Source organism: Lepidothrix coronata, unplaced genomic scaffold (assembly GCF_001604755.1).
Source record: "Lepidothrix coronata isolate B3197 unplaced genomic scaffold, Lepidothrix_coronata-1.0 Scaffold46, whole genome shotgun sequence".
Classification (NCBI taxonomy): Eukaryota; Metazoa; Chordata; class Aves; order Passeriformes; family Pipridae; genus Lepidothrix; species Lepidothrix coronata.
The window spans coordinates 2455827-2478866 of NW_016690226.1; the positions used below are offsets into that span (position 1 = coordinate 2455827).

General features: G+C 41.6%; 1 protein-coding gene across 5 annotated transcripts in view; it reads left to right on the plus strand.

Annotated features, from left to right (window-relative positions):
* Positions 1–23040, plus strand: part of MAATS1 (MYCBP associated and testis expressed 1) — a 45828-nt gene that overhangs the window by 1230 nt on the left and 21558 nt on the right. For 2 of the 5 annotated variants that reach the window (XM_017814823.1, XM_017814824.1), the window contains exons 1-9: positions 12592–12694; positions 13375–13447; positions 15552–15703; positions 18557–18640; positions 19902–19970; positions 20904–21085; positions 21785–21962; positions 22309–22466; positions 22706–22891. In XM_017814823.1, the coding sequence (XP_017670312.1) occupies positions 15576–15703; positions 18557–18640; positions 19902–19970; positions 20904–21085; positions 21785–21962; positions 22309–22466; positions 22706–22891 (985 nt within the window). In that variant the 5' untranslated portion in view covers positions 12592–12694; positions 13375–13447; positions 15552–15575. Of the gene's footprint in view, positions 1–12591; positions 12695–12786; positions 12916–13374; positions 13448–15551; positions 15704–18556; positions 18641–19901; positions 19971–20903; positions 21086–21784; positions 21963–22308; positions 22467–22705; positions 22892–23040 lie in introns of those variants that run through there. The other 3 variants (XM_017814825.1, XM_017814826.1, XM_017814827.1) reach the window with 3 other exon arrangements.

The window sequence follows — 23040 nt, forward strand, 5'->3', positions numbered from 1 at the left end:
CATTGTTGCAAAATGGGGAATATGTAAAATTATCTTAAGAAATTATGGTTTTTGATGTTTGATCTTTGTACACTTTCAAGCCTAAATAACAAGAAAGGAGATTTAATCTGTGAAACCAATAGCATCTAACAATCTATAAGTGATGTCCAGGTGTTAAAAAGATAAATTACTTGTTGGTAGAATTGCCTTGTTAAGGTTTAGGGCTTGACATGCTTCAATGATCTCAGACCTAGGGGGATGTTAACAAAGATTGGGAAGAAGGATGTACCACTGATTGTGGACACAAAAAATGAAGAATTTACAGGCCACAAGGACATCTGGTAGAACTCACAAAATAAGGAAGAAACTAATAAAGCCAACTCAGCTACTGTGCTGAAATCAGCTCCAATTGGGTAAAAGGTAATTCCAGCAGAGGCAGTTCATGGCCACCAACTTATGGACCACTGACCCAAAAAACGCACCCACTCAAAAGAAGTGAAAGACTGAGCATGTGGACTAATTAGCATGAGAAGTGAGAGAATCATTAACCAATATTTATTAACAAGAGAACTATGTAACTTGTAGCCAATGAACATTGATTCCTTTGTTTGCTAAAATGTGCAAAAAGTTTTGATAGTTGGTGTGCGTGTGGAATTCCACTGAGCACCCAGGCTTGCACAACTCTGAAATAAATAATAAATGTCTCACTCGAGTGTGTAATCGTTGGCTTGTTGCACACTGCGTAATGAATCTGATTTTTGTGGACAACAGCATGGGCAATAAGCTGCTCTTCCTTTGTAGTTTGGCGCAAACCTTGCGTCGGCAGCCACTCTCACCTTCCAGGTCTCTGTCACATACAGGGCACAGCTTGGTTCTTTGGCCACAGGGATCTGAATACTCCACTCAGGTAAAAGACTGAAAATGGTCCTGCCTATACAAGGCATGAAGTGTCAAGCAACCTTATTGTTTTCAAGAGCCCTGGGCAAGACAGAATTATGTCATTTTCAGTATTTACCCTTCCAATAAGTCAGGTCAGAAGTGAGATCATTCTCTGTTGAGATATTTTGCTCTTCTGTTTCTCTAGATCACCAAGGTGAATGCCACCACCACTGACTTGTGCTACCTGAATGACTAAATGACAGGAGAGGATTCTTTTCTGATCCCCTCATTCTCACAAAGAGAGATGAGAAGTAGAACCTGTCTCTTCCAGAAGTCCAAAGCTCCACAGTTTCATCACACGGGTAGATAAGGCTCTCCTGTTTTCACCCTTGAGGCACCTCTGACACCCTGACAACGTGACTTCTCCAAACGCAGGCTCCTGAGGAGAGAGCCAGTGTGCTGCCATCCTTCCTCTGGAATGGTGTCATGTAACACTCACTCGACCTAATCAGCCACCTACTTAATTATCCATGGATCTCAGCTCAGTAGCCTGTTCCCCGCTATCCTAGTTGGCTGGGAAGGTTGTCCAGGTGACCTGTGCCCACACAGCCTCCTGGTTAAACACACACGATGGGAGGCCATGCAGCCAGGAATGATGAACTGGAAGAGACATTTGTATCTGTATCTGTATACAGGATGCATTTGTTGACCAGAATATGATTTTTCCAAATCCACACAAACATGCTGCAAGGTATGAGCCGACATTGAAACACCTATCAAAACCAAACATCAGCTCTCCAAAGCAGTGCCTTGTTCCTAGTTTTTAAAACATATTAAGCATGTTTTCCTTTCAAATTAACTAGTTTTGTCTTTTCTTCCTAAAGCTTTATCTGCTGGCCACTGCCCAAAGACCTAGACAGAACTGGCAATAGCAACACAAACTCTGAGGGAAAGCCTGTGATAAAACCTCAAAGTCTGCAATTGAACAGTATCTTTTATTTAACATCTTCTATTTAAAAAAAAAAAAAAAAAAGAAGTTTGAAAGACATTGATTTGGCCTGCAGAAACCAGGAAAAGACCAAACAAAATACAGTTTATACTCTTGCCTGTTACAGAATAACAAGGGCAGAGGAAAGTTAAAATTTAGTCCTCTTGAGAGACAACTTCAAATGGGTTTGCAGAAAGGTTTGACCTGTGAAGACTAAACATCTCTGCAAGCAGCACTCCACTCTTCCAAATAGATTAAGGAGGAACACTGCTATTTTGGCTGTGCTCCCTGCATGGTAATAGTTTGTAACAGAATTGCCCTGGAAAAAGGAATCATTTCTTTTTGGGATGAGAAGGCAGCAGCTGAGAGAGGAGAAGGAAGGGATGTGCCATTATAGCATACTTAACACATTTTGATACTGACTGCACCAATTTGGAGTGCAGTGCAGAGAGGAGATCACAGCCATTTCTCTTCTGACATTACATTGTGCATAAGAATTGATTGTTAACTTGGTGCTTTCTGTTTTCCATTTTTCCTCTGCCTGCTGACAGTGGCAGAAGAATTATGTCAGAGAGTTATGTGTCAGAATGAACAGATTTATCTCTTCCAGATTTATCAGTGCCAGTCAAAGAGGAATAGCTAAGGGCAGGCTACTGAGATGAGACTGCTGGAAAACTGTCAGATCCAGTACCCTGGAGGGGAGATTCAATGAAAATCTCAGTCTCTGAAAAAGATAATGAGAAAAGACCCTCCCTCAATCTGCCATGTAATTTGGCAGCCTGGTGCCACATGTGAGAGTACAAGGACATCAGGTAGCACTGGACATTTACAGCTCCGGATTTAGAGGACTAATGGGTGAAATAGGGGGAGACAACACAGTTGTCATGGGTTTCCAAATTATTTCCCCTGTACAGCCCTTTATCAGAATTGAAGAACATCACTGCAGTCATTCCCGTTGGCTTCTTGTATCTTCAGTTTCAGCCCACTAAAAGAATGGTTGTCAAAAATAAAAGTACTTGTCTGTTAGAGAGACTCAAACGGACAGGCTTTTCAAGGAACCTCAAAAATGTATTTACATTCATTGTTACTACAGGTAGGGTAAGTCCCTATCAATGTCAGTTGAAAGTAACAGTCTGGGGTAGTCTGGGGTTTTCCAGATTTCCCACACTTCCGACAGACATGATAGAAGGTAAATTAAGCTGTGGAAAATTTGTATGGTGAAACTGAGCTGAAGGTATTTTGGTATTTTCCATGTAGTGCCTATTCTGGGAACCACTATCATCTTGAAAAAAGAAACTTATTCAATATGATCTAGAGAAATATTTTTGTCTTTGACTCGGTATAAACATGAGACAGCCACTGCTCCAGCAGCCCAGTGAACCTTACGCAGTGTTTGATTGTCAAAGAAGTTGCCTGTGTTTTAGGTCAATGCTTAGATTACGTGAAAAAAAAGGACTTCAAACCTCTGAGCAAGATGACTTGTCAGGGCCCTGCTGCCTCTTATATTAACTGCCCAAGTACTGGATAGAGTTTCTCTTTTTGATCAGAGTTGCAGACCTGCAACTACCAAATGCTACCAGCTCAGCAGTGTGACCAGAGAGAGAATGAATGCTAGGATAGAAGGACATTTGCTCTTGTCTAGTACAATGGAAGAGACTGTAAGCTTCAAACTCCATCTTTAGGTAAAGGCAAGGGGTTCACTGGGCTAAAATCACCTCAAGAGGCAATGTGCCAGTCCCTCCCCAGACTGAAGAGGCCAATCCCATGTTTCAGGACTATGGCATGAATTCTGTATGCAGGGATTCTGTACCACAGGACTGAACCATCCCCTCCTGAGAGACCACCTTGGAAGGTAGTATGGAGAAAGTCTCCCTCCATACTGGCAAGCAAGCCCTTAGAGAAACAAGAGCAGAATCAAGATTACTTTTAAGGCCTTTCTGTCTCTTTGAATGCCCTACAAGCTAGTACTGCAACAGAGCATCTCTTGCCAGAAATTCAGCCAAATCTTCAGAACATCAGAGCCTAGAGGTGGAAGGTAGTTTGCAAGATTGCAGTCACTTTCCACTTAAAATGAGAACTGCTGTCTCTGACGTTGCAGGACTCAGCCCACAGCATCCCAGAAATTCTGGGGTCTCATGCTGGGACCAGGACTCTGGCCTAGCCCTCCACAGTTAAGAGGAAAGTGACCCTCCTACAGGCTTTGGTATAAACTTAGAGGATATTAATGCCTTTCTCACATTGTTTCCTGCACAGCTCTCCTCAGTTTATGCTAAGATTACGACTATCATCATTTTCATGTTATGCTCCTTCTTGTCACTGTCCATTGAAAGCATATCCAAACATACAAGACTAGGAATATGCCATGCATGCAACACTGCAAAATCCAGATCAGCAAATTCAGTGTGCAATCTCCCTGGTAACACAGCAAAAGAAGGAAGCTGGCATTTTGTACCATGCCTCAAAGTAATCTGCCTGTTCCACATGCACTGCAAGCAGGAACTATGAGCCTTTAGACACTGGACATGGACATACAGAAGCTCTTCCAAAATGCAGATATGCAGCAGCTGATGTTGGATGTGCACTGCAGGCCTGGTCAGGCTTACTTCAGTGCTTGCTGGCATGACTGATCAGCTGCTCCCTTTTGTGGAGGGAACACCCGTGAAAATCCAAGCATTCTGGAATAAATCCCATTGCACAGACTGGTGAGAAGGAAAGGTCAAGTGTTTGCACTCCAGTGGCTGCATGTGTTACCAACACAACAAAAGAGCATGGCTGAAGAAGACAACTGTATATTTTCTGACAGTCTCTACATTTAGTAACTCAGAAAACTCTAACCTGCATTTGGGAAATAACATCACTAATCCTCCACTAATCCTCCACATGAATCTGCAAAGGTCTGCCCCTATATCGCAGTCAGACTCTCTGTTTTCAGGTAAAAATCAGAAAAAAAGTAGCCCAGGATTAAAAGTGCTTAGGCATGAAGCAGATGCACTCTAATCAGCCAGGGTAAGTTTTGCTACAGATTTTTTTCCTGCATTGCAGTTAACCAAGGTAGCTGCCTATATAGTTCTTTCCAAAGAGGAAACCTCTTCCATTCTCACTTCTCATGACTTGAAAGAGTAAGACTTCCACATTTCCACAAAAAGACCTATATGAATTGTCAGAACCGATCAGAATCAGACAGCTGAGCCACTGTACCACCACATCCGTGCAAAGATGACCACTTAGTCACCCCACAAAAATCAAATGCTGCCTAAGGTCTGTGCTTACACACCACAGGAAACCTCATTTAGAACCCAAGCCCACTTGCCTGTGTATTGAAGAAAAACATCTCATTGTAGTTCTGTAAAATCCTCCATAATACAAACTTCTAACCTTGATCAGTTCTGCTGCAAAACAGGCAGTGTTCTGCTACTCTTGTGCATGGTGTTAAACTGTCAATCAACTGAGAAGCAGCAATACTGTAGGTCCACTTCTCTTCCAGTGCACACATTCCATTAGTCCTTTTTTTCCCCCTAAGTATTGCTGCTGTTAAAAATTTCATTCTGCTTGGTGGGATGCCATTTTAATGCCTGTGTCAGTGACAAATCTGGCTTGTTTGAATCTATCCAAGTCTCTCATGATCTAATTTTATGAAATGTGAAGCTCCACTATAGAAAATAGTTTAACATTCTCAATGAACTGCGGGAGCTAACTGGAAGTTGGGAAGGAATCGTTAGTATTTACAAATACATGAGTCATTCCATATTTGAGATGTCACTGATTGCAGCTGCATGCTTCTATGTACTCACATTCCAGAACCTCACTCCTTTTAAATATTGCATCAAGACATATGCTGTGCAGTGCTGCAAGTTGCTTGTAAAGAGCTGCAACATCACACATCTTCTGAATCCATTTAGACTCCCCACAGCTATTTTTCACAAAGTTATTAAATAATGTAGAAAATTCATTCACTTTCAAGCCATTTCTTTGAGATCAGTCATCACACTAGGTTTCAATTTTGAACACCTAATTGATTTGGACTTGTTTTCTTCTGCTTTTCTTCTTGCTGATCTCCTTCTCAAGATCTTTAGAATCCTTTTTCCCACCAAAAATCAATGGGACTTGACTATAAAGTGCTTAATTGTCAAATTTTAAAAAGCATTAGGGCATCTCCATATGCAGGGATTCTCAAGAAAGCCTATTTACACTGACATCTTCCTAGATATCTGCAGTACAATCTGTATCTGGAGTACAATTTCTTTTTTAAAAGTGACATGGGAACACACTTCATCTACATGGAAGAAAATTTCATCTAAACGTTCAGCTCAAGCCCATGTCCTGACTATTTTGCCCTGGTTTTCAATATGCTGTGCAGTATTTTATCCAAACTTGGTACCTAGCTGTCTTGGCTTGGTACTTAACTCTGTGCAACAATAAATTTTACTCAATGCATCCTGTCTGGACTAGGCACATCATTAACTACTCCAGTCCCTTATTTAAAACCCAGAATGGATTCTTCAAGGTCTGGTTCTCCTAGGGGTCCATCCAAAGACTTAGGATCAAAGAGGGGATGTTTCCAGATCAACATGCTACACAGTGAGCTCTTATCACGTTCTCACCATTGGTGTATCAAGACACCAGTGATATGCTCTAGATCCTGTACTGTGTTCTGTTCAGTCTCCACCATTTGAGTCTGGGAAGTGATGTGGAAAGGACTATGTGGGTGCAGGCAAAGACAGAGGGGAAAGATAGGGGAACTTTCAAGAAGAGACCACAGACTTTGTTTTCTTACATGAGGGAAGTGATACTTCTGCATCCTTCCTCAGTCCTTCAAAGGGCTGTGTTGAGCCCCCATCCAATTCTAGCTCTTTTCTTCCAATGGCCTGAGTGTCCTGTCACTGCTTTCTCACCTTTTTACTTCTGATAGGCCACCCCTGGGCCCTTGGAGGTGTGCCAGCCCTCACCTGACCTCCATTAGGTGGATTGCAATTAAAGGATGATAAGTAAATGGGGTTTTTTGAAAGCTTTAATAGATGAGATTAAGATTATGTGCAATAATTGTTTAAGAGTAAATATGAGTGTAGTGTATGGAAGTGTATGTATGGTAAGAACAAGCTGAAATGAATCTCCATAGCACTTCTGTCCAGATATTTAATTTCCACGAAGGGAGTGGCTAAAGTAATCATAGGAAATCAAGAGTCCCTGATGCTCCATTCAGATCAGACAAGCACAAACATTCACTCCCCAGAAAAGTGTCTTAACACACTGAAACTTGAAACCTGCAAGCAAACATGATGGTATTGACATTTATTCCACTGAGTATTACATGAAAGGAGTAAGAACACCATGAATTCATTGGTTTCCTAAGGAGTTCAATCCAAGATCCTTTTCCTTCTGAGGTGAAACAACATAGAATCATAGACTCATAGAATCAGCTGGGTTGGAAGGGACCTCCGAGATCATAAAGTCCAACCCTTGATCCACTACCACTGCGGTTACTAGACCATGGCACTAAGTGCCACATCCAGTCTCTTTTTAAAAATCTCCAGGGATGGAGAATCCACTACTTCCCTGGGCAGCCTAACTACATGACATGACACTATTTCCCTGACATGCCTGACTACAGCCCAGCAAATCATCCAGATGTCATCTCTGTTCTTTAAGAATCTCATCCAAAGCTGATCCATCCAAATGAAATTATGTACATGAATGTCCTTCAGAGAATGCCTGAAATATTGGTAAAATTGAGGTTTTGCCACGGATTGGACTTGTCTGAACCATAGGCTGGAAATTGCCTTAATTCCACTGTCTTTTTTTCATTTTTTAAATGTTAATCAAAACCATTACAGAAGTCTTTCAGCAGGCTTTGAAGTGAATCTTTTAACGGTGATCACAAAGTACTACTACTTCATTTTTTTTGAACTTTGACTTTTTAAGCTCTCCTCATCTGTATATTGCTTTTACTACAGGAAATGTGCCAACAGTCATACTAAGAAAAAGAAGGCAAGAGAGAACAAGTCTCCTATAAAGACTTTCATCTATTTTTTTTACCATTTCAGCAGTTGTACCAGAAGATGCCTCTCTTAGCAAGGCTCTTAGTAAAAATGGCACAAATTAACCACAGACTTTCCCTTTGCAAAGTTCCATTTACCACCATCAGTAAACCATTTTTACAAAGGATGTTATAAATTACAAGTGAGGTATTCCATAGTGGATATAATGCCCTACTACAGCCAAAGGTCAGCACAGAGACAAGGTCTCAATCCACAACATAGTCTGTCACAGCATCTGTCTTCTCACATCTTATTGAGAGTTACCTCTGTTTTCTGTTGGGAATAGTGACCACATCTTCCTCCTCTTCCCTTCTTCTTCACTCTCCTACACCATCTTTTCTGGTGAGCTGGAAGGAAGGCTCCCTTCTTCTGGATTAAAAATCTAGCAACCACGTTGACTGCATCCTTGTGCTGCTGCTGCTGCTTTCCTGCTTCTTTTGAACCACACACCTGGAAAAAGGTGTTTATTATTTACAGTTAGTAAATCATGTGCAGATCGGACAGGGAATGGAAATTAGCGATTACCTTGGATGGGTCCAACCGCCGAATTCATTTTATATCCTTTCACATTTAAATACAAGAGCTGAACTGGCGGCGCCCAGGCTAGAGCCTGGGATGGACCGGACCATACACGGAAGAATTGTGACATCTTGTGGCAAAATGGGAAATGACACACTAACGGTTACTAATTTTAAATAGATTACTTTGGGGATTTCCTGCCATCAAAGCCTCAACAGTGCTTTTAATGCTATAACCTTGTTGCCTGTAACTTAGATTTTTTTTTTTAGTAACTAGAAAAATGCCACCACGAAGCATCACATGCACTCAGCAGCACAACAGTGCTGTCATTTGACACCTGCTAACAGCAGATGAGGACCATCTATGTAATGAAGTTTAAAGCCAGATGGATGACATCTTGCCAGGGTCTCACAAATCTTTGTAGACTGCAGGGTAAAATTTACGTACAAGAAACCCAGTTCCCTCCCAGGTTTTAGAGGACAGAAGGAAAACAGAGTAGAGAGACTCATCATCTGTTTAGCTCAACTTCTTTGCCATGTTCTCTGTAATTCTGTCTTTCCACACCGTTCCTCACATTTTCAGCTCCTCACCTAGGTCTCCCATTTTCTTGTCCAGACCACTTCAGTTCTGCTTTACTGGCTGCTCACCTTGTCTCTCCCTCCACCCCCTGCACGCTGGTTCTCTACCACCCCACCCTCCTACTAATTTTTCTTTGCTCAGCCAGTCAGGTTTCTCCTCTAAAATTACGCTTTCATGTCCAATCCATATTTTCTTTGTCCAGCTACTATTTGCTCTCAACTAGTGCCTAATCCTGCCTTCCTTGCCTAAATTTTCTACTTCCCTTTGTCTGATTTTACAGTTCAAACACATCAGCAAGTCATCACAGCATAACAAGTCCGTCAACAGAGTAGCAGTAATTCATCTTGCAGCAAATTACACCATCTTATCTCAAGGTTAATGTGAGGTAAAATGCACTTGGCTCAGCCTCTGTCACAGGCAGCTAAAGTAGTGCACTTTTCTGCAGTTTTGCAACATGCTATGCACTGGCAAAGTTAATCCAGCAGTAACTCACAAGGGTGTGGACAGTTTTACTCATACATCTGAGCACCTGGTGTCCCCTAGAGCCAAGTGGCTATTAAAAAAAATAATCAGCTAGACAGCACCTCAGCTCAGCTACACAGTCTTGCTCTGGAAAAGTAATTAATGAAAAAGTAAAAAAAAAAAAACCAACAAAACCAACCCAACTCTACGGCCCACAAGTTTGAGGAGAAAGCCCATCAATCAAGTTCTTTTGTAGGAAACAGGAATCTTTTTTGATTGCTTACAGTTTAGTTGCCTTCAGCTCACTTTCACCAGAGCAACAGGATATGTCCCTGACACAGACAGACTAACCCGCCAGATAAGCTTTGAGCCCCTTTTCCAAAGTGCTGGTCAGAGACTAGGTTGCCAAAGTTTAATGCCTGGGATCAAACATTCTCACAGTCTATTGTGTTTTGTGATCTTTTCCTTTGGACATGGCTGATCTACATTAAAAATAAATAAATAAAAGAAAGAATGATTCAGACCAAACCTCACCACTTTGCCATGGCAGTGTATTCCACAGCACACACCAGTGTGCCAGGGGCCCTGGCCAGGTTCGACACAGTTTCAGGTCCACAGGAATATGATTTCAGGCAAAGAACATTTGACATAGTAACAATCAACACAACTTTCAACACTTGTAAGGCTGTCCACTCTCCACACCTGTAGTTCACAGAGATTTCTTGGAAATACTAGTTAAAAATTAGCCAATATTTTACATGCACACATTCTAAGCAAGTTCCATGAACCTGAACCTTGAGCTTTTTGGCTCAGCCAGCCACATATACCTGTCACCTCCCATGAGTGAGTACTAGTCTTCAGGCAGCTATGCAGTGACCTGAAAACTTTTATTTTCTGACAGATTAGTTTTCAGGCACATCAGTCTCCTGAATTGGTTCGCTACATAGTCTTTCAGCTGCCAACACTGACAGATCAGAAGCAGCGGGGCCAGGCAGCTGACGGTGAACAAGGAAAAAGGGAGCAACATCTTACATTTAACCCAATTTAATGCAGTTAAATAGTGGGAATGCAGCTTTTTAGTTTTCCACAACTCCAGAGAGCACTTATCTGTTAGGCTACCCCCTGGCATTTTGTAGTACTCTCAAGAATGCATTTAATTGTTCCATTGTTCCTTCTCAACTTGGTTTCCATCTGGTTTCTTTCCCCATCAAAAAAAAAAAGAAGTCCGGGCCACCTGTATCCAGTCATCTCTGAAAACCTTAAAGTGGAAAAATGTGAGAGGGTGGAGCCAACAAAGAATAACTTTTTGGCCAAAGTACAGTTTACACACCTCATTACCTCAAGGCAGATGTTCAGCATGGAAAAATTTCAGCACGGAATCATGGAGTTTTAATGAAATGAGATACAAGAAAGTAAAATTGAACTCGATCACAAGAAATGGTGGGCAACTATTAAAACGTGACTTTTGCTGCCTGTGTCAATAATTACAATAAGGTGTCACACTGTAAAGCTCTTTAGTAAAATGAGGGCCTTTACAACCTGCTGGATATCTTCAGGACATGGATCAATCCATCATGGGAAGTCGCATCCTACATATGTCTGTCAGAAAACCTCAAGTTGTGACAGCATTTCTTAGTTCAGACCCACAGCTTCAATTTACCCATTTTGACCAAATAACTTAACAAAGTTGTTGCTTCCAGCAAGTGATAGGCCTTTAAGAAAGTAAACCAGCATTCAAAGTTGAATTGTCTACAAGTAAATTCCCAGAGCCAAGGAATTTGGAACCACAGTCCTAACGTTGCTCTCCTGTGATGAGATACTGAGGGGCCAAAATTCTATGTCAGACATGGCGAGCTGTGAATAACCCTTTGATATACAGTTTTATACATAACTAACATAGGGGATTTGCTTCAAGATTATAGGCAGAGGACAGGACCCATTTGCAGTTTCACTGCTTTTTATGTCCTATTCCAAGGTAGCATTGCCTGCAAATCTCCTTATGTTCACAAAAGCATTAGCCCTTTCTGGTTTTAACATGCAGCATGAAGAAGCTTCCAACTTGGTTTCTCATAGAGGGGGATGGCCTCCTCCTTATGAAAACAGCAGTGTTTTGCAAAAGGCAATATTTATTTGTAATGCTTTGTACAGGCCTCTCCAGATGCTTTACACATACAAAAATACATGCAGCCCCTCTGGGCAGTAAATACCAAGCCTATTTTCACCGAATCACAGAGTCAATTAGGTTGGAAAAGACGTTGGAGGTCATTGAGTCCAACCCATGACCGGACACCACCACCTCAACTAGACCAGGGCACTGAGTGCTATGTCCAGTCTTTTCTTTCACGCCTCCAGGGACGGTGACCACACCTCACTGGGCAGTCCATTCCAATGTTTAATTACCCTTTCTGTGAAGAAATTCCTCCTAATATCCAACCCAAACCTCCCGTGGTGCAGCTTAAGACTATGTCCTCTCATCCTGTCGCTAGCTGCCGGGGAGAAGAAACTGACTCTCACTTGGCTACAACCTCCTTCCAGGTAGTGGAGAGTGCTAAAGTCCTCCCTGAGCCTGCTTTTCCCCAGGGTAAACAACTTCAGCTCCCCAGCTGATTTGTGATCCAGACCCTTCACCGGCTTCGTTGCCCTTCTCTGGACTCGCTTTCACCACTTTATGGCTGCAGAAGTCCTAAGTGATAACAAGCAAAGCCAGGAATAAGTATACCCAGGCTTGAATCCTGTCCCTAACTATAACTGCTAAACCGTATTTCTTAAGCACTAAGCGAGAGTCCAGGGGGACTGGGGAGCATCACATAAAACAACTTCAGCAGCAGCTGTTAAAAAGCTAAAATATGTATGTCCTTCCTTTCCCCGCCCCCCTCGAGCGCGCCCCATCCTCTCAATATACAGCCCGATCCCCGCGCCAGCGCCGCTCCCCCGGCGGCGGCACAAGATGGAGGCGGGAGGGCTCAGCGGGAAGCAGGAACGGCAGCCCGCGGCACAGGGAGCGGGAGGGACAGGAGCGGGCGAGGGAGCGGGAGCAGCAGCGCGGCGGGGGAAAGCCCCGAGGCGCAGCGCCACCTCCTCAAAGAGACACCACCACGGCCCACAGGGACCTGGAGCGGCCCTCCCGCAGCAACGTCCCGGGGGGGCGGGACATTCCCGGCCCCGCCCGCCGGCCGTGGCCATGGGAACGGCAGCCGTGCGAGCCCCGCTCCGCGGGGACGGGCTCCCGGCCGGACCTCCGGCTGCCGCTACGGTACCGGGAGCGGCGCGGCCACGCCCGACACCCTCTGCGGGAGCGGGGCCGCGTCAGGCGGGGCCGGGGCTGGGCGGCGCGGGCCGGGAAGCGGTTGTGCTGCCCGGGCGGACCTCCCGCCTCTGCCCGGGCCTCCCCTGCCGGAGGGGCCGAGGGGCTGTCGCTGAGCTCGGCAGGGAGGGCAGGGCAGGGCAGGGCAGGGCAGGGCTGGGGCCGGGCGGGTGGGTGCCACCCCGGGAGCGGGAAGGGGGTAGAGCTGGCGGCAGTAGTAGCGAAGTTACCGGGGGAGGCTCGGGGCGATGAAACATTTGCGGGCTTGAAGCAAAGCCAGCTTTGTGTCCTAGAGGGGAGCATCATGTAGAGTATGGTACTTCCATTGATTACCATTGCACCTTTTAATGCTTCATGTCTTCACGTTTTCTGTTTAGGTTGGCAGGGCTTCCAAAACCAGTAGATTTTTCTAGTAGTGCGTGTTCCACTGAACCTAGTACTTCAGCTCTGACCCTCATTTGTGTGATGGTGGAATTTTTTTGATATAGAGATATGTATGTCAGTTTTTTCTTTCCTGGTTTGTTTTATACTGTCCTATGGCCAGACTTCGAAAGAGGGAAGCATAGCCTGACGATTTGTGCTGATTCTTCAAATATGTAACTACTTCCATTTGTTCACTTACCTTTCAGACCCTCTGTACACACTGTCAAGTGAGAAGGACCATTCAAAGTCAATGTCCACACTCAACTTGGTGATAAAGTGGTAGGTGTTGGCCAAAGACAGCTCACATGTGCACCTTGTATTTTTCTGTGTATGCATACACATGGATAGAAACTCTATCTCAGTCCTGAGCTGCTCCCTTAATACAGCAAAACACAAAGCAAAGGAAGCAGTTTTAAATAAAACAAGACAACAGAGAGAGTAACCATGATTGCTGGCCTAGGGTGACTCAGTAACAGGAGCCTAGAAATACCCAGTTTCATGTTCTGAGTAATTTCCTAAATTGTTTGTCAGTATTTTTAATAGACTGTCTCCAAATGCTGTTAAGTATAGCTTGTATATATTATTTAGATCTAATAAAATAGCTTGACAGTTGTTGGGCTGTTGTCCGAGCAGAGGTGTTAAAATGTGTTATTTCACATGGTGCCTCCTCACTTATCTGGGGGTATACTTACACTCCAGATCAACATTGCGTACTTGGACTAAAATGAAATAGGTAGCAACAGCTAAGCAGCCTATAAAGACTGCAAATCCATCCTGATTCTTCATACTGGTTTAGCACAGTTTAACTTCTAGCTAAGCCCTTATCTAGATAGCCCATGCTTAGCTCTCTACTTCAGTTGCTCCTCTGCTATCAGTATTGCCCCCTAGCTGGTTTAAAACCAGCCAGGGCATCTCTGTGGGAGTTGCAGTTGCACCTTCAGACAGCAGTGATTGACATAGAGTGCCAAAGGAAAACAGGCTTGGTACAACTGCACAATTAACAGGATTTCAGACAAAGAGTCCTCCTGAAGCTATGCATTTGACTGAGGCTGCAAGGGCAGATATTCTGAACTCAAACTCCATTGCTGTACAGCAAGGAGAAAGTCCCTGAACAGCTTTCCAATACTGGAGTCAAGGAATGTGTTTTTGAAGAATGTTTTTGGATGTCTCTTACTCCATTATCTCAGACTCTTTCTTATATCTGCGTGAAGAAACCCACATATTTGTCTACCTCTCTGTGGAGAGACATGCACATGGAGCTGGGAACACTACCTGTCATCAGAGAGACCCTTGCTACAGTATGGCTGTGATAACAGTTCAGGTCAGACAAAGTAAGCAGGCATACTGTCACTGAAGTTGTCATCTCATAGGTGTAGTGGTGTGGATGGGTATGGTGGTAGACTCCAACTTGTATAAATCATGTTTTAAAATGAATCGGCAAGTGCATAATTCGCAATTCAAAACACCTCAACCTTTATCTGTAGCTTCACAAAATGGGATGGGCAGAGGTTGTAGTAGGAGTTGATGGGCTATTCCAAACGCTCGAAAGTTGGACTCCCTTTGAAGAGAAATAAAACAAAATGCAGTCTCATGCAGAACAAGCAGCTACTCATGGTAGGGTGCCTATATCTTCATCAACTAATACTGTCTTAGACTCCAATGAGTTGATGCACTTGAAGTCACCACTACCCTGTATGCATCTGAGTTAGCACCTACTGAAATGAAAGGGGCAATTCATGATTCAATTCTTATTTCAGTCTTTACAGAAGCTCAAGCCAATATAGCTACATCACTTACACTTGAGTCACGATTGCAAAGATTTATTGGCAGCCGTAAATTTAGTGATTTAAGGCATATCTACCCAGGGAAATTAGTGCTTAAATGGAAGGGTGTAGATTTTTAATGTGATCATTTTTTGTGTGCTAGCTTCCATTGAGATATTTTTAACAAATGCTAAAATTGTTACAGCATAAAATAATGTAACTTTACTCTGTAAGTGGAATATGTTACTTAATTTCTGGAGCACTAGAAATAGAAGGGAGTTACATGGGGTAATGTGCTAGAAGTTCACATTGCTGCACATTCACAGTTACTGCACACTAACTTCTTTATGTAACAAAGCGTTAGACCCTTCGATTTTAAGTATAAGTTTAGCACTGGAAAACAGCCGGAAGACAAATCTGTGCATCTGCTGCTAGTCTGGTATGCTCCACATCTTGAGAAGTACCATCTAACCAGCTGACATCATTAGCATACGTATGCCGCCTTATTTTCCCATCCCAAATGTCCTGTAAATCACAGAAGGATGAAATTCTGATCTCTTTAGTGCTGTTTGAAATAGCTAAATTACTGCCTCTCTTCTTTGTGTCCACACAAACACTAGGTAAAAGCACCTATATTCAGAAGTATGGCTACTGGATTGATTCATTTTCCAGCCTGCAGTTTGTGTCTGAAGGGCAAAGATCCAGTGCCTGCATTTATTGCTCGAAGATGGAGGGCTCAGCAGGGCCTGGAGGCTCTTCAGCAGCTTGCTGTGTAAGTGTTCTATGGTTGGATAATTTAAAATGAACATACAAACAAAACCAACAAAAGCCCGTGCACACTGAAGTGGAGATGACTGCAATTTGCTTCTACTTATATTTCCCTCGAAATTAAGAGATTGCAGCTGTTGTGGAGTATGGTTACCCATCTGTTTCCTACAGGGTGGATGTTGCACATTCCTTCATCCCTGTGCTATCTACTTTGCAGTGGTTGCAGTGAAAGAAAAGAGAGTTATTTCTATCTCTTATAGATCAGATGAGTTATGAAGATTTCAGTGACTTGTGTGTTACTTCAGTGGGAGCTGTTTCATTTTAGTCCCGTGCAATTGCAACTGGTTAGGTTGTTTTTGCTGTTCATTCAAGAGTCTTTGGGGCCTGAATCAGGGCACCACATGCTGGGTGCAGGGGTTTTTTAGTTGAACTTTCTCCTGGCATCACCATTTGGGCTTCTGATTCAGCAAATATTTAAAAAAACATTTATATGTTTTGCTGCACCGCATGATTTTTTTAAGTCCTCGTACAGCTGTATTAAAGACTGCAGGCATCAGCCTAGGTAGTTGTTTTCAAAGTTTTTTTCTGCTTTAACAAACTAACTTTAGACCATGGGCTTTTCAGATGATGCATGCTCTGGGGTTGCTGGTAACTGAGTTCTACCACATACCAGATGGTAATCAGAGATGTTTAAGAGTGATACAGTGGATTTCATACCTGGTTTTGTTCAGTTTCAAAAGCATATTCTTCTTATTTCCATAATAAAGTATTTTTAGAGTATTTTTTCCTTACTGCTGTTTTCAGTATTTCAAACTGTCCCCAGCACATGGAAACCTCAGTGGCTTCTTATATTTTGCCTGTTATTCTGTAACAACTTATTTGGCATCTGTGCTACTTTAAAATTGATTTACATTTCAACAACATGTATTTGCAAAATGTCCTGCAATTAACAAAAAAAATGAGAAATAGATCCCCTCTGTTTCAACCTGCACTGATTGACAGCGCTGCTGATACAGAAGACAGAATATTTCCCAGCTGTCTTCTCAGTAGTTGCATTGCCTCTGCAAGGTTACCAGGAATAAATGCTCATTTATTTCAGCCAAGTCAGCAAGAATAAGTCAAGGACATGCAAGAGGCAGGATCTGTGGAATAAAAGGGGCTATTTCCCTGGGTTCCCATTGTGCCTGTACTATACCATAATAGGATGAACAGCTTATGCTAATAAAGTTAGATCATAAGAATAAGTGCCCACCTGTGCTGAATGAAACACAAATCCATCTGGATGGAGCAACAGTCTGATATTTAAAGAGTCAGCTAGTGAAACTAGCCATCAGCTCAATTAACTCATTTGAATTACAAACGCAACTTCACAATAATAGTTTGATTAGTGCTGAGCAAGTATGTCAGGTTACCACACTGCATCTCAAAATACTCCCCTCTCTTTCGTTATGTGATATGACTGAAAGCCCTGGGAAGAGATGACTTTAAACTTACCTTGGCAGTAAATTGTGTGTCACGGGAGGTTAATGAAGTATCTCTCTCTAGGCATTCCTGTAGCAGGTAACCGTACTGTGGCTCCCCAAATTCCACAGCGCAGTTTGCAGGACTTAGATGAGGTCTTTGGAAAGCATGCAATGCAATGCCTGATCTCAGTATGCAATCCTCTGTTTTGATCCCAGCTGTCAAGCAATGTTATGTACTGTCAACTGCATCTCTGTAAATATACCTTTGTATGTGAAATTAGGCATCAGCAACCAACTCCAGCATCCACAATCCCATACATCTAAAGGTCAGAAGTCTTACAAGTTGCCAAAAGTGGTCTTAGGAAAAACCCAGCCTTCAGGATTGCCAGTGGCCTGGGTTGGAAGGGACCTTAAAGATCATCTAATCCCCCTGCCATGGACAGGGACACCTTTCACTAGACCAGGTTGCTCAGAGCTCCATCCAGCCTGCCCTTAAACACTCCCAGGGATGGGATATCCACAGCTTCTCTGGGAAGAACTTCTGTTTTGTGTCTTTAACCACCTTGCAGGTTAAGAAGAGTATGCAGTGGTTGTAAAATCAAATAGCAATCTTCATGTATACCTTTCAAATTACTCAATTCTTCCCATTCTCTCACGGACTGCCTTAATGAGGTCTTCCTCATGGTCTTCCAAAGCCTTAAAGAAAACTCTTCAAGGTGTTATAGTGAAAAAATTAAAGTCTGCCTATTTGAATTTCAAAATGGTGAAAAAAAAATGAAGAAAGAGGATTCTTGCAAAAGATATGGTTGTTCCAGCATAGGTTTTGAAACATTCACATTGTCATTCCTAATTTTTCTCCTTTATTGGAGAATTCAAATTGAAAGTGCTGATTCTAAAATTTTCAACATTTGCTCAAAATCCATTTAGCTGTTTTTCAAAGGTAGAAAGTGGTAGTCCTCTCCTTTGCTCATTCTACTCCTTTACACGTATTTTGTGTTACGGGAAGCATTTAACTCCTAAGGAAATGAGGTTGCTCCCTCCACTCCCAATAAAAGTAGTTTTACTTTACAAAGTCAAGTGCATACAAGTGGCCAATCCCTTCCATAATAAGGGCATAAGAAAGTTTTAATAAAGGCAGCAAATAACCATTTCTGGACAATACATAGTGGGCAATATACATAAAGTGTCAAACTGTTTTGTTACATAGGTAAATATGAAAAAAAAGCAAAATATAATTGCTTATATAGGTATGGGGATTTTGGGCAATAGTGTGATGCATGTTGGATTGTGCAACTAGATGAGAGAGAGAGAATTTAAAAAAAGGGCATAAAGAAAAAAGGTCAGAAATACTCTGAATGTACTTCTTTAATTATATCCTGTATTTTGGCTTTCAGAGCTCAGTCTTCTCTTCAGATACCTCAGATTGTGTATGAAGATCCCGAAGTTGATGGAAGGAATCGCTACAAATATTTTGTACAGTAAGGAATGAACTGGTTTAAAACAGTTCAGAAGCTTGCTTTTGTGCAGTTTAAAGAGCACCTAAGTAAAGGCCAGAGCCTTTAATATTTTTTCTGTATTTTCTGTCAGTTCTTTGATCACTGATATAGAAAATTTAAATAGTAACCAAATCTTAAATCACAAGATCTTTTTTAAATTTACACTATGCCAAAATTTTCAGCCATTGATTTACCAGATAGGCAGATATACCAGACATTCTGTACTTAATAATTATTTGTAGAAAGATTTGGACTGTAGATCCTCCTGTGCAAAGGAGGATACTTACAAAGCCATTGTGGTTCTCCAGACCCCTAGAAAGTTGTCTTCTTAAGAAGGAACCTTTTAACTCCTAGTTTTTGCCAGGAACAGCAATGGGTGATTAACTTTTCATCAGTGTCCTCTACTGCAGGACTGCTCTGCTCCTTCCAGAATAATGCTGCAGGTCAGGAATGGACTCAAGATCTGAACCAACAGCTAGCATATAAACATTCTTGACTTAGTTATATACACTTTGAATTACATTCACTATTTTAGTCAGCACCTATTGGCCACTATGTCCACTTTAAATATAAAAAAATTGCCAAGTTTAATAAATTGAAGTCCTTTATGGCTCCGTTAACAACAATTAAAAAAAGAACAATGTTATCTTCTGCAATTTGAAATTAAGCTTTAAAGTCTCCAAAAGGCATCGATAGTGAACTGCAATATGCAAACTATAAAAATGCTTGTGAAGGAATTATCAATATTTAGTTGAGCCCCATTACTTTCAAAATACCTCATAAAATATTGCAAAAAAGGAAACTATCGAATTAGATAAGTCCAAAACAGTTTACCTTATCAGCTAATCGTAGGAATTCATTTCAGCGTTTCAAGCAGTTGTTAAAAAACCCAAACCTGCCCTCTCAAAAACTCAAAGTGAAAAAAGTAAACTAATTAGTGAAACATGAACAAAATATTGTGAGCACACTCAAAACTATTTTTAATTATTATCTTGTTTTGCAGTTCTACTTTCTGCTTTAGCATAACAGTAACACTTAATCCTACTAGTGAATCTTATTCTTAATCCTACTCTGTTATTCCTTAGCTATGAAAGAATTACTTAATATTCAGGTACAATTCTTAAACATGCAACTACAGAACCTGTAAAATCAGTGTAACTCCACTGGAATTAGTGGACTGCAGTTTTTCTAAACCATAATGATCTTTTACACTCATCTCTTACGTTCATGCTGTTTTTTTCAGCTTTCTCAGCCATTCTGATAAGCCGCTTCCAGTAAATGTTCCCTTAGATGTTGCTTATGAAATAACAAAGTAAGTAGTGACTTCTGGACATTACTGTTGTAATGGGTCACATCTCATCAGAAAAAGACTAGGCAACTATTTAGCTGGTGACGAGTATTTTTCATAGTGAACCGAGGGGAAAAACTTCTTAAGAGGTGAGGGTCTGTTCACCACTGAGAATTATTGAGGAAACAGGCGATAGACTTTTTCAGAATTTGCTTGTAGTATATAAAGAGTGCTTTGTGAGTAAAGGACATGTGCCTCAAGTGTTTTATGCTTATGAGGCCTAAGCTAAGTGTCTCTGAATCTTAGAAGAGATACGGTTGCAAAGAAGATTCTCCAGTACAGCAATATTGTTGGAAAATCTGGTATTTTATTACAATCTGTGTGATAGATACAATACTGTTCAGTGTGTAGAGCATCCATGAAGTAGTATAATGTGGGTATCAAATTTTGAGGTCGCATAAGAAAATTCAGTTCCTAGTAGAGTCAATGGAAATTGCACATGCTTATATCAGAATTAAATTTTTATTCTGGAACTGTTGGAAAGAAAAATATGTAAGCTAAATTGAAGTAGTCCTTCATGTTACAGTCAACCATTAGTTACTTTTTGTGTCCATTAAAGGCAATGCTTTAGAATGGATACATAGGAAAGATTTATATGTAATAATTGTGAGCACTGAAACCAGAAGATTTCTGGATTGTTTACCTAGGGAGGGTGTTTCAGAGGACACGGTGAAGCCTCAGTCTGCTTTTACTAAAGATAATGGAGTTAACATCAATGGGAGCAATGTTAAGATAAAACAAAACACATTTGGATATCCTCCCTTTGACTGACTGTTGTGTTTCTGTTTTGGTTTATCTTTGTTTTGTTTTGTCTTGGGGTTTTTTGAGTTTGTTTGTTTGTTCGCTTGTTTTTTAATTAATATGACGAATGTTCTTCCTTCTTGCATCTCTTTTTAGGACAGAGCCATATGTTGATTCAGCTACAAAAGACAGCCACGTCTTTGGCCCCAGGTTCCGAACTTTGGGTACTCAAACAGATTACAGGGATGGTGAAGCCCAGACGGATCCCTATTCTCCTGAATATATAGTTCACGGTGGCTCAGTCCCCGAACTTCTGACTCTTGCTACACTCACTTGGGGTGAGCTGTGAAATTAAAATAAATTATAATTATCATGTCACCTCTTTAGGAGGAGGTTCTTCTCTTTTCAGTGTCAGGTTTCAAGTTTATTGCCAGCTTTGGCAGTCCTTTGTTGTGTTCCTTTGAGGCAATTATTTTATCTATTTCTAAAATATGTATGATATTTTCCTACTTAATGGCGCCGTTCTGGGGCATTCCATGAACAGTTTTGAGAACACTCAGTGTAAAAAGGTCATGTTTTACAAATACAAACTAGGAGCAGTTTTTCCGTTTACCTACTGTTCTTCAGCTGCTCTGAGTTGAATATCAGTAAAAACCCCCCCTAAAACAGTATAAGGACTGCTGCCCCAGAATATACCTGTGATTCTCAGCTCCCAGTGTCTCACCTGCAATGATGATGGACACTGGACATGCCAAAGAAAGTGTCTTCCTAGGGAAGGTTTTCTTCCTTTGCAGCCTGCAGTAGAGGAATGAAGTGCTAGTGTTGATGTCAACTGAACTATGGCAACTGCAGGCCCTACCATTCCTCATACTGTAGAATTTTACCAGCCTTAGAAGTATTTACTTCTGGCTTTTGACAGTTCTTCTTGTGTTTAACACAAGGGCTTGTGCCCGTCCAGCCCTCTAATACTTTTTGGTGGTGGCTACTTGTGGGATTTACCATTCTCCTAAAGAGCTAATGATTCTTGTCCCTGCAAGGCCGGGGGCTACCAGCAGGACTAGAAGAGATGGAGATAATTGACCGCGCCCGGGAAAAACGTGCATGGGAAGCATCTCTTCCACCCATGGACAGTCCCTCAAACACCGCGAAGAGGTTGAAAATGATGGAAGAAATGGAAAGGAAGGAGTGGGCCTTTAGAGAACAGGAAATAGAAAAGTAGGAGTCCAATTATACTCTTTTATTTCTTTTAATTTTTGGCTGAATAGAAAAGGAGCAAGAAGGTTTAGGGGATTGGCTGAAGGGTACAACAAGCCTTATATTTCTGTGAAAATCCCCTGATTTTGGGAAGGGATATTTTCGTTAAACTTAATCTAAGAGACTGCTACTGCCTTACATTTCACCAATGCTTAACTCACTTTTTAAAATGAAAGACTGAATATGAGATGTGCACTATGAACTATTTGTGAAGTAGTCCGTTGGTGTGTAGGAGTTGATGATGACAGTGTTGCACAGAACAGTGCAGAGTACAGTAGATAATACCTGACCTTTTCTTTCCTTACAGGTTGCAGAAGGTTCGACTGGAAGTCTTAAAGAGGATGCTGCAGAGGCGAGAGGAGAATCAGAATAAGGTGGATGCCAAGCGCTTGTGTGACCTCTGGCAAAATCGCCAGAGGGCTAGAGAAGAGAAAATAAAAAAGATTCAGCACGACTGTGCATTGAGTAAGTTTGAAAGACAGAGAGAGAAGGGTATGAGACTTAGTTTTCAGACATTTCTATTTTCACGAGGTTGTAGTCTGTTCAAAATGAAACAGATTGCATCCACAATATTGATATGCATGGCCAGCATTTGGTCTGTCACGTCTTTGTATTATCTAGCAAAAGCTCTCGTGAATTTCCAAAGATATGGCTTTTATAGAACTATTTGTATGAACCTTCTCACATTACTATTTCCTTTTCAGTGCTCAGGAAACTGATAGCTAACAGGAAAAATATGATGGGAAAGCTGGATAGACGAGATATCATCAAAGAATATACTGACTTTTCATCAGAAACGTACGCACCTTTGTCTAGAATTGGGTTTTTCCCAGACAACAATTTTTCTGACTGCTATGTGGTGAAAAACTTCTATCTTAACACCTTTGCAGGTAAGGCATTTTGGAAGACTTAATTGTGTGAGATATTTACTTGAGATATTAACAAAACTCAAATGTCTCTCCTCAACACTCCATTACTTAATCACTGATTGTATTATAATCTTTGAATGTATTATAATCTTTGTTTGTATTATAATCTT